This window comes from Varroa jacobsoni, unplaced genomic scaffold (assembly GCF_002532875.2).
Source record: "Varroa jacobsoni isolate VJ856 unplaced genomic scaffold, vjacob_1.0 scaffold_1196, whole genome shotgun sequence".
Classification (NCBI taxonomy): Eukaryota; Metazoa; Arthropoda; class Arachnida; order Mesostigmata; family Varroidae; genus Varroa; species Varroa jacobsoni.
In genome coordinates, this window is record NW_019214098.1 from 15734 (window position 1) to 28054 (window position 12321).

Below are 12321 nucleotides of genomic sequence, written 5' to 3' on the forward strand. Positions count from 1 at the left end.
GAGGCGTCGTGTAGACTATATCGCAGTCTCTCAGGAGTACATACAATGGATGTGATCCTGTTGTAAACTACAACGCTGTGTTCAGGGCTTACTTCAAGCGTTGCCTCACTTGAAGTGAGCGCGATCCGCCATGAAACAAGAACGTTTTAGGCCCTGGGGCGTATCTGCATGCTCTCCCTTTCTATTTTGCGTTCGCTTTCCATTATGAAATTTTACTAATTTATGAGCAGATAGGCTGCAATGAAGCGCCAGGTGAAATAAAAACAAGCCAAACAGGATTACACCTCACCGACACTTCTGGAGTAAACACGTGTATGTCGTTAAGTCCTATCTCTAGAAAGGAAAATGCGAAACGAGGTCGCAAATAGAATTCAACTTAATAGTAGAGTGCACTCTATAAAATCATGGGCAGACGACGCTAATTTTTAGACTATAAGCGTAATTAAAAATAAAGTAGTTCCTAGTTGCTAAATGAATAAAAAGTCGCAGACTACATAAGTTACTAAGCATTTGACAACTTTATACATGTCTGCTCTAAAAGTAGCCGTGGAGAATCTTACGCTTTCCGACTTTTTTCTAGACCGGCGAGAAACTACGGAAGACATTTATCCAGGCTGTGTCCTTTACGATAAAGACTTAGGTATCGCCAGTACGGCTAATATCGTATAGAGATGAAGTGTCAGCGTGTGAACAAAAATTTAAAGCAAAATACGTATTCCTCTAATGAAAACATTTAAGATTGTGTTAAAACATCAAAAGCACAGCACTCGGAAAGAATGGCTTTCTTTAGCTTCCAAATATACAAATCGAGGACAAGACACAGCGGGGGCAAAAGAACATCGTAGCTTTAATAAGCCTCAGTTCGCTTGGAGCGCCCCAAAAAGCGCAGAGTCTCACTGGTTACCCTTCAAATTCTCGTTTTGCTAATGGGATTTTATTGCATCAGATTGGACGACGGCAGCCGACGAAAGCGTACGTGTCGTGCGTGCGCTCTAGACGGAAAACCTGGAAGTTTTCCAGAACGAAGCACTGCTTGTCGCTTTAACGACCAAGCTTGGCAACCAAGAGATTCGTTCGTGGATGTTTGCGCGGGTTTAACACTGCAATGGAATCTATGTAGTAAGTGAATTTCCCGATATAACGTACGAATCTATAAGCTTGTGACACACTAGCGCCGGACCTGGTTGACATATTACTGGCTGACAGTGAGAAGGATATGTACAGTGAAAACACTTTAATGTATTCGGATATATTTAGAATGTATATACTACACTTTTAATAATTGGATTTAATTTGATCTACAGCCTTTTTGTGCCGATGGCCGATTTATATATGAGTATATACAGATAGCCAGTTCTATGTTTATCAACTATATTGGAAGCGAACGCCGCGCGTAATCCTGCGCACGAAAAGAGTAATAATGCTTGTTTCGTATTACGGGTGTCGCAGCTTTGTTAGAAATTCTTCATAGATTTTGGATTCGAAACATTACTGTATTTAGAAATAGGATGCGTTTCACGTATTTATTTTTAGATTTTTTTATTACGGAGATAGGTAACAGGCTTGTTTGTGAACATTATGCAGCGTAAATAAGGCTGCAGCTATTCGATACACAAAATAAAAATAGAATCGATGCATCTATAGGGTGGCCATAAAGATGACGGCATATCCGGGACTTGAGCCCTTTGAATAATAGTAATGAAAGGTTCGTGGAGCAATTTGATTTGGATAAGCACCCCCTATAAAAGATGAATTGTCTAACGCGTATACAAAGTGTTTTACTTCGGCAAACGTTATCGTGCACTTACTTGAATAGTAGCCGTGACCGTCGGGAAGAGTTCTGACACTTCCTTTCGTTGTAGTTGAGGCCATGTGAGTTTCGTGGGCGTCTCCAATGGATGCCACTTGTACCGTGAAGTTCAGCTGGCTTCCGCCAGCCGAGTTCGTAGCCCGACAAGTGTAAGTTCCACCGTTAAGAGTGCTAACGTCACTCAAATACAGCTGTGCAATAGAAAAGGGTGCAGCATAAGTAGTTCTATCGAAATAAATGGATACATTGTATTGAACAGGTCCTGTGTAATATCATATGTGTTTCAACTGACCGTTAGAATAAGTGCAGATACTATATTTGGGATCAAAGCATCGTTCAAGAAGGACAGTCTGTTCAATCGAGCTAAATACGTTTGACAGCTCTATACCAATCAATTAGCTGATAACCATCAACGTACACTCACACCAGTCATGAGGAGGCTAGGGGAAAAACAAAGCAGACGTATTATTGGCTAAGGTGGCGAAATGCGCAGCCATATCGTTGTCGCTAGAGAACTTTGAGCGTAATTAGGAACAATAATAACATTTAGACAAAATAATTTAGGTAAAAATATTATTGCAATTAGGAACGTACGCATACCTGCGATGCCGCGAGGGAATCGTTAATAGACATTACTTTGCCTTCCTGCGCTGTATCCCCTACGAACCATTGTAAATGCGGTGCAGGCATTCCCCATGCTTCGCAGTACAAGGTCAGGTTGCTTCCCGTGTGTACCTGTTAGGCCACGTTAGCAAGGTCAGTTTAGTGAAAAAATATTCTGACTACTCATTGAAACGTAAGCTGGCTCCAGTGAAACGAGGCACGTCGGCCGCCGAATAGAATGAACAATATAGACTTTTGTTAGAGGTACTGACTCTAAAGGCGGTATAATATTTGGACAGCATGTTGCAGTGAGAAGCGCGCAGCTTAGTCGGATAAATAAGAGACGCGCTAAAAATCCTAAGCCATCGTGTAGGTTTTCAACAATGGCTGGCGTCAGATGACGGGTCGCTGTGGCAAATCCCCTATGACCTCTACTTCACTAAACGAACACGGCGAGTGCTCGTCGTATTCATATGTTGGAACACAAATGGGTGGAGTTCGCATCATTCTCTGAGCACAAACCTTATGATAAGAAGTTTTCCACGTATTTCCTCCAATTTGGCAATGGTTCTCACGTACGATTCCAACTTGCGTATAATAAACCATAGCCTACCTAATTCGTACGCCGTATAGTACAATTTATTGTGATATCGAACTTCGATTTACAGTTCAAACGAAAACGGCACTAATCAGTTCCTATATATATGTGAACATGCTCAAGCACTTGTTCCACAAAATTGCGGTATATTATCGATGCGTAAATCAAACGTTTCGTATATCGCGCAAAAGGCGTACCGCGAAACCGGTAATTAGAGGAAGCAGCGTCAAACTCTGCAAACGAAGCAGCCTTAAGTTCAGTATCAGGAGCAGCGTTTTCAAAATGATGACGAAGGCTAGAATGCGCCATCATAGCTTATAACGCCCCGTTGGTATCGTGCGCCAACACCCGTCGCTGCGTTTGCTAAAGCTCTGGCGTAGTCAACGCAGCATAAACAGTACCAGCAGCGACATCGATAGAGTCGAATATCAGCGCGAGAGAAAACAAAAGACAGTGGGGGAAAGAATGTCCACGTTTCCTCCTTTTTTCTTCACTATTCGACCAGGGGAACGACAACTTATCTAATTTTGTCCGAATATTGCCTTCGTCGATTCGGCAGCTGTGCGCGACTAGCGTACACTACTGTATGTTGCAGCCTGCCTTCCTGCGTAGCTGATTATGTTTTACGAACCTTATAGTCCTGAGCGTTGAGCGTAAAATTGGGCGGGCACGAAAAAACAGCGTCGGGCGTTTTCTCCCACGAGAGGCCTCTGATCGTTTCGGGCTGGTGGCAAGTTGGAGAGTACGAAGTCGGATGGTGTTGCGATAGCCTGAAACACCATGACAGAGTAAGTACAGAGAGAATACAGTAAGAAAGATATCGATGCATTAGGTCACCGTCAAACGCATAATGTTTACGCATTGTTTCTGGCTTCACCGCACGGAAACGTTCTATGTCCGCCAGACATGATAACAGGTGTTGCTGTTACAGGTCACTCTCATTTGGAAGGCTGAAAAAGGTACTATACCGTGAAGGTATCTACTGTGAACACGGATTTCTGCCGGCATTTGCACAATAAGTTTAAATAATCATCATCGAATGTCAATAATAAAGTGCACTACGAACATGCTCATGTGAAGGCGAAAGCTTCGAAACCCAAATAGGTGCTTTTGAAGGTAAAAAATTAGATACTGTGCTGGCTTCACACGTATGCGGGTCGTCACATGCACTCAAGTTGTGCTGAATGATTCTTTTCTCGAGTAAGCACACATGGTCACACATTTCTCCTATACAATTAAATTACTATAATACTATAATGTTTACATGAGTAATTCATAGGGTAACTTTAGAAGTGATAGCTGCAGAAAGGAGCTTTATCTTCTCCGTTGATTCTACCAATAAGTTCTGTGGAGCTGCTGTGGAGTACACTAGATTTAACTAAACCTAGCAGGTGTAACGTCCATCAACCCTTTTATCATCATGTTCTTCCTATTATATGTAAATAATACGCCAGCATTGAGTCAAATACGTAACACATACCCATGACTATTCTAATGTACAGTCCGTCAGTGCACTTCCTGTTCGATTTTGAGAATCTACCTTTGGCAGTTGCAACTTCTCCCACCCGTTAACTGAATAAACCCTATTCTATGAACTCTACGTGATGAATCTTCCGAGCTTAATAGAATTATAGATTAACCTGTTTCGAAGGTCAGCGATCTCTATCTCGCTATCGTATTTAGGCAAAAAATACAGACGTTGGTGCTTGGATTCGTTCGGTACACAGTTTATAAAGCTAGTTCTTGCGAGATGTTTATATGCTTTGTCGAAGCCGAAATTCTGCTGTTTATCATTGCTGAAGTGAATGTCTAACTTTAATAGGTGCCTTTTACTTTGGCACTGATCGTTCGTCTGCGTTTCATGCTTTCCTCAAATAAGAACAACAACAATAACAACTGACCTTTACCCACTCTATACAAACGAAATAAGCTGTTCGTTCCAAAGAAGTTAGTAAGTTAATTGCTTTCTTCACACCAGATCAAAGTGGTTCATAATAATAACAACTTGTTGTGTAAATGAATTTTACGGCCAGCCGTTCATAGGAACTCGAATGCTCTTATACAAACGCTACTGTCCGACAACTAACCAGACGTCTATTCCTGCAGGCAGTGCCACTCAGACCTGCTTCTAGCGCGTGTAAACGGCCAGCGCGTTGCACACAAATCTCTAGTTATTCACGATGCGTTCAATTACAATAAAACGGGACATATTAATTTTGGGTATATCCATACTAAAGGCCGATAAGCTATAGCTCGTACGTGGTAATGACTAAATAGAGATTTCTTTTGCTCTGCTGCATTTTTAAGTGTCGACCTTACCAGTCCCGGAAGGGTCGTAGTCGACAATCGCAGTTCCAGGCGTTGCCGTCAAGGGAGATGCCATGCAACTTAGAAAGCGGTGCCATCGTGTGGGCGGATATAAAGCTGATGAGGTTGTCGTCAAGTTTAAGCACCTGTAGGCTTCCCAGCTGCGCAAAGGCGTCCCGGGCGACCGTCTCAATCTTGCATGAACTCAATTCGAGGACGCTAAGGCTCCGTAAGTGAGCAAACGATGCGTCTGCTAATACCGTAATTGGGTTGCCTAGGAATGTTTTTAAAGGGAAAAATGAATTATAAAAAGTATTTATTACGATGACAAGGTCTAGCATACACAACAGCGGTAGGTCGTAGGTCATGTCTCGAAACGAATTCGGCTTGTTAGGTTAGTTTAAGATATAACGGTATGGCGTCATCTAGTGCCGGAATAGTCATAAGTAGTACCTTTTAGTAAAAGGTGCCGGAATAGTCATAAGTAGTACCTTTTAGTAAAAGGTGTCGGAGGCTGACAAGGTGTTTAAAGGCATTTGTTGGCACTGCACCGAGTTTATTGTTGCTAAGGTCTAGCTCAACAAGGTTATTCATTTTATAGAATGCGTGCTCCTGCAGCTCGCGCAGCTGGTTCTGGCTAAGATAGAGCTTTTGTAGGTTGACGAGGCCCGCGTTCGCGACCTGGTTGTTCTGCAGCGCCTTCAGATTGTTCCATGACATGTTTAGCACCTGAACGCCTGCAACAAAAATGAAGAAGTCAAGCGTCAACAAATAACAAACAGAAAAAGTAAGCGCAAGGAGGAAAATTTTTGATGCATTTTATCAAGTCAAGGTAAAAGTATTATTACCGCTAAACTGTTGCGAAAATAAAATAGCAGATCACGTTGATTATAATTACGAATACAATAGCAGTATAGTATGAAGACAGACAGCAACGAAGAAGGTGTTTGCGGGACGTTACCTGATAACAACCTTGGCCAGCTTTTACGTCTCGATTCACCTATATGTTTCGAGTTTTTCGTCTGATTGTATCTTAGTTAAGCATTGGTTCAGACGGCTCACTTTTTCCAGTACGAAAGCAAGTATATCTATGGCCGGTTTTGGATCTGAAAGTCCTCAATTGGCTAACGCTTTATCACTGCACTCCCATTCGCTTACCTTCATCTAACTCTGTCGGTAGGGCTGCAAGACCTAGTTCCGTACAGGTGGCAGACATTTTTCCATTCCGCCAAATACAGTGGCAGCTTTGATGGCAGCTAAATGAGGCAGCAGCCCGGCTAACCGTTGTCGTTATGAATACAAACAGCAGAAGTAGCAAACGGCAGATCGGTGGCAGGTGTAGATGCAGCTGCTGTAGTTGGTATGGGCGGCACAGCTGCACGGAGAGCAGCTTGCCCCGAGCCACCGGAAGCCGCATCACGCTACGCGGCCACAACAACACCGACACCTGCAGAACAAACGGGTGTGTAATCGGACAAGGAAGCAGTCAGAAATGAAACGCGCAGATGGATTTGGGGTCTGACCTATTTATTATATGTGTCAGTAATCTACAGTGGCACAGATTATACTATATGTAGTTCATCTAACTGGATGATATAAGCGATGTATGTAGTATTTACTTGAATTGAGAATTGCGTGCAGGAATTATGGTTTAGCACATCAAGAATCAATCGTAGAATGTTATAACTATATATAGCAACTAATTTCCGATATTGCTACATGAAGAAACGGCTTCTATTTATATCACAGTGAAAAGTCTAATTTGAGAGGCTCTTTCAAAACACATTCTTGATCGTTCATTTACTTATTAAGAAAATAAGTTTTTTGCGCATTTTCGGGCAAAACACTGTCCATCTACGCAGTGTGATACCGTCTAAGGCATCCCAGTCTACGGAAGCGTCCACTGTCCTTTCCGTCGACAGAAGAGATATGGCAGGTAGCCGCGTGCGTCAGCGAGGATAACCAATCTCAGAAACAGCAGCGGTTGCCAGTGCGTGTATCAGTCTGCAGGCATCGTCTTGGTGCTGCTCGTGAACGTTAATGTACATAGATGTGTGAGGCTGCAATTGGGTGTTTACAGCCAAAGAAGGTATTTGTTAGCAGAAAAATATTAATCACTTACTTCAGTCGGCCAAATCTGGACGGACATATTTGCCGGGATAGCTTAAATTGTTCGAGCTCATGAAATACGTTTAGGAAAACGGTATCGTGTACTTATTTATGCAGTGATTGAATAAAACAGACTCGACACAGAAAGAGAATTTATGATGTCATTTATAAGTTTTGACGTCAGACAAATTGCCTGTACGAAGATCGCCTTAGGCGCATAGCCTGAATAATTCTGTGTGGGAAAGTAAGTTGACGTCAAGACACTAGAGGCGCCAAATATTATACAATGGGATGTTTTGTATTTGTACTGCTAGTAGAGTCGAGCTATTCGGCGTAAATTTGTCATTCTGAATATGCCTACGGCGCGTACTAGTACTGCAAATCTGATAGTCTTCAGTGCATTATTGGATACATAGTTACAGATTTATTGTTTCGTTACGTAGCAGTAGCATTATAACCTACGGCTACGTTTCCCATGCATTCCTTTCGAACTGTTTAAATATGTGCAAAGATAAATGATATTCACCCTGAAGCTTCCATCACGAAGATTTCCCTTTCGCATTTTACTGGTATCTGTTTTAGCTTCTAATAGCATAATTTCGCTACTGGCCAGCCTACGTCAACGACTGCTTTCGTTTTCGTTTAACGTAACACACGATGACATCGCATAAAAGAAGCGAGTTAAATTGAAAAATAGTTGATAACACGCGACAGGTTGGACGAAGGTCACGAAATTGTGGACAGCAGGGCCATCTGCCAGAAGAACCCGCTACAGGACTGAATACGGCCATCACAGAAAAAGGGCTATCGAAATAACTCAAGGAAAATAGAGGACGACTAAATCGACGGCCTCAACTTTTTCTAAGTTGAGGCCGTCGATTTAGAGACTATCAAAAATTAGATTGCAGGAATGCCCACGTTGGTCGATACCGCCGCTGTTATTGATACCATTGTGACGCTTCATATTGCCGATTCCTGAGCTTATGAATAGGAAACATCTTGAGGGAGATATGGCACAACAGCAGCACCGATTGATCCATGCTGCAACATGATGTTGTCATACGACAAGGACAGGAAGAGTCTTTCAGTGCATATTTGGGTTTAGAAAGCACGAAGCGTGATTGCGTTCGCGTTATCGTATTCCTCGATGTCGGCCTTAGGGGAAAGATACTTGAATTTCCCTTTTAATGGTCTCTCTACAGGAGGATCTTCTACCCCTGCGACTGACCTCAATTATTACTGGTATGAGAATGTTGCGTCTTTTGTCCGCCCTTGAAACAATACTTCGTTCATCGCTTAGCCTCTCGATGGATCAAAAAAAATAGAGAATGCACTGGGAACTACCTCGAAAGGTTTCTTGCCTTATAAACATATACGTACGTATGTATTGTACATATAGTGAATGCTCACATGTATGTAGTCTATCATGCTGTTCTAAAGGATACAGCTAGTGCCTGTAAGAATCGACTACGATGATAGATCATAGTAATACAAGAGCTGCAGAAATCCTTCGAACTGCACTCCTAGTATTGACTAAAAAGTGCCTTCTGCCCATAAGATTTCGATTGAAGCTTGTAGCTGGCGCCCGACTCTGAAATTTCGCGATAACTAAGTTGGGACTGTAGACAGCCATTGGTCTATAAAACTGCCTACGAGTTTAAATGGCACGAACTTGATCTGTAAAAGGTATGTGATGGAATAAGGGAATTATTAACTCGTCGACTTCGCTTGGTAGGGGACGTTTAGGAGTTGCTGACGGTCTTGCGCGTTTTCTATTATTACCACACTCGAAGTTTTGGCAAAGTCAAGTGATTTCGCCTGTTTTTCTATTAGTGCATCATAAGGCCTCTCCCTTGCTCTCTCCCTTAAATCCTCGGCCAAAGCGATGATAGGAAGGAGAAGCTCGTTTGGGACACAAATGGACAACCGTTTGCGACAGCTAACTGGGGTTGCCTTTCTTTACTGGGCTAACTTGTAGGCGGAAGTATAAGGGATAAACTCACTGCTGCAGCGTCGTCCTTCACCCTCGTCTTGCTCCTGATTATTGCCCCGCCACGCAACCCTGTTCCAGGCTAAGAATCATGTAGTTTACAATGAATGAAAGCAAGTCTGGAGCCATACGAAATGCGAAGAGCGGTGCTAACATGGTTGGTAAGAAATAAGTTTCACAATGGTCCAAACGAATCAAACAAAAAAGAAAAATAGCAAAATCTCAAAAAAATAAGAAAAGCAAAGCTACGATGAACCAGCTAGCTATGCTCTTTCAAACATAGAAGCTGGGCAACCATTTTACGTTCCATCGCGTTTTTTTTTTTTTTTTTTCACTACGCTCAGTTTGGTTTGGAATTTCACTTAGCTGTAAGATTAATTCAAGTCGTTTCTGGACGGTCCATTGCGGGCTCAATTACGCTTTGATCACCACGACTACACTCTAAAGGTCTTCCCTTATCTAGCAATATCACATCATTCCTGGTGTTCAGGAAAAGGGATATATGCGCAGGGACTCACACCGTATCTTCCTTAGGTAACCCTTTACTTAAAGACTGCATTTTATCCGTTTGGCTGCTTCTGCAAAACTTTTCAGGTTGAATTTAGTGTTTTCACAGTACAGTTTCCTCTTCGGTCACTGCTGTAAAGGGATTAGCTTTGCTAAGGGTACTATATATCTATATCGGACAACCATTTTATCTGTAGTTGCTGCTCATTAAGACGAGTGGACCTAATCTAACTTTCAGCGAGCAGCTTAGTAAAACGCTGATAGCTTACACAATATGCGCGAAGATGTCCGCCGCTCGATCGAAATAACAAACCCAATAAGGTATCGCTAGGGGACAAAATCATTTGGCCTGCAGCTGGTTGCTGCTTTGCTTTAGGAAAATCCAGAGGGGCTGATGGTACCGCAGCTGCCAGGAGGCGTCTGAGCCATACGTTCAGCAATAGACTTCTTCCCATGCACTCCGTGAAGCGTTTCCAGCTAAACATGGCTACAAAGCAAAGGTATGGCATGAAAGGGAATGGAACGGAGTGTTTTGGTAGCCGGAAAACATGAGCAATTCGTTGGTTTGCCGATACGAAGAATGTCGCCGAGTTGGCTGGCAAACCATTGGACGTTCTGTCGGGTCCACGGGCAACTCGAAGGCCGAAAACAAACGTGGCCCTCTTGGCACCTTCGATCAACAGCCCATAGACACATCAGCAGCTTCGTTTGCTGTTGGCTCTTGTTGCCGCCACTCGACGGGCGAGAGAAGTAGTGATCCAACGAAAACTGTGAACGAACAGAAAGCAACGGAGAATGAAACAACGAAAAGCGGCTGCTTTTTTTGCCCATTTTCTTGTCTCTCATCTACGACGGGCGTTGCAATTGTAACAGTGGTGAACAAGCGGCCGATGGACGGACAGGCCGGCGGACCCTAGTCGGCAGGTCGGCTTCTTTCCCTTAGCCCGTTGCTAACACAAAACTGTTTTTTTTCTACTAGGGACCTCCTACCCTGCTTCTGGGCCAGCGACTACTGTTTACTGCCGCTGCAGCTGTACCAAACAGCGATCGGTGGCTTAAGAAGGTCATCGTTGATGCGCTCCACAGCCAACAGGGCGGCGCGTAGGTAGCTGTGCACAGGGAAGCTTTACTGGGTTGGTCTTACAACTTTCTTAGCTCAACTGCTGGAAGTCCGTGCTGTAAGGAACGAGTTTCGACAAGTCACTATTTTTTGGCTTTCATCCTCTTTTCCCTGAAGACCATGTAGTAATACACGCTGACTGGACTGTCAAGAACTGGAATGCAAGCGGGCTGCACCTCTGGATCCGTTAGAGGAAAGAATGTCTTTAAATACATGTAAGCAACGACATGACGATGTTAGGAATTACGAACATCGCATCGGCATTTCATTCGACTCCTTCCGGCACCACGGCTCCACCAAAGTTCCAAGTATTTTACCTAGGTAGTTGCTGCTTCAAAGTTCGTCGCGTCGGCTCTGATCTACAGCAGCTAACATCTTCCGTCTGTCTGCTCTCTGCACGCGCCATTGTTTTTAACAGTATTAGAGACTACATACGAATCGATAAATTTGTTTTCACTACCATTGCTTCTGACTGATGCCTGCCTGTTACTGAAACATCAAGCCTCTAAAGTCAGTTGTGATTTTTCTCTCTGTTTTAATTTTTTTTCACTTTGTCTTACTCGCCTGTGACTCCGTTAGATTATGGTAACTTCTACGGACAACGATAGGCAAAAGAGTAAATCATAATGGAAACGAGACAACACCCGACAGGCTAAATAAGCAGTTTTATCTAGAACAACTGGTATGAAACATTGTACCACGCACACAGTCATCACTGGTTCTAACATCGCTGTTATTGTGGGAGCCACCCAGGATGCAAACAAAATTAGGTTTAAGTGCGAGCCACTCACTACCGTTTCGCCGTCGCGGAACCTGGCTATGTTTAATAGGAAATTCTCTCCTGAATAGTCTCGCTGATAGAACCTGAGCCGCCGGACAATACGATGATAAAAATCTGGCCTTTTCCGGAAACGGTGCGTCAGCAACAACGCCATGTCGGGGTCATATTTTATTGGGAATTAGCCCAATTTGTCCCCTGTAGCCCCCCGATAACTCCTTCCTGTGCCCTATTAGGCTGTAGTTCTGTACCCTATTTTTATTTTTGCTTCGCCTGAATAAACCATTGGTTAGCCTTTTCTCTGCCTCTTTAATTATTCTAGTTTTATGCTCTGTGGTCCTACTTTCCTGCTCTTCTGACAGTGCAGCGTAATGTCCACTTAAAGATGATACCTTTTGCGCTGAGTGCATGTCTATCGGCATCTCTGCATACTACATCATCTGTCTGTATATATATATATATATATATATACAGACAGAGAGAGAAAAAGAAGGAGAGA

The 12321-nt window shown here is 43.2% G+C and overlaps 1 protein-coding gene and 1 long non-coding RNA gene across 4 annotated transcripts in view; one reads left to right on the forward strand and one right to left on the reverse strand.

The window, feature by feature from the left end:
- LOC111267519 (uncharacterized) overlaps window positions 1-12321 on the reverse strand; it is a 265929-nt gene that overhangs the window by 15697 nt on the left and 237911 nt on the right. For all 3 annotated transcript variants that reach the window (XR_015313844.1, XM_022845796.2, XM_022845797.2), the window contains exons 2-7: window positions 6477-6765; window positions 5810-6055; window positions 5331-5592; window positions 3643-3781; window positions 2411-2545; window positions 1809-2001 (exon numbers count right to left, since the gene is read on the reverse strand). Coding sequence is in view for 2 of the 3 variants with exons in the window: in XM_022845796.2 (XP_022701531.1) it covers window positions 1809-2001; window positions 2411-2545; window positions 3643-3781; window positions 5331-5592; window positions 5810-6055; window positions 6477-6735 (1234 nt within the window). In the remaining variant the exon portion in view is untranslated. The remainder of the gene's footprint in view (window positions 1-1808; window positions 2002-2410; window positions 2546-3642; window positions 3782-5330; window positions 5593-5809; window positions 6056-6476; window positions 6766-12321) is intronic.
- On the forward strand, window positions 5412-12120 carry LOC111267523 (uncharacterized). Its single transcript, XR_002684681.2, has 3 exons — window positions 5412-5547; window positions 5976-6105; window positions 7181-12120. It is a non-coding gene; the product is annotated as an uncharacterized LOC111267523 (long non-coding RNA).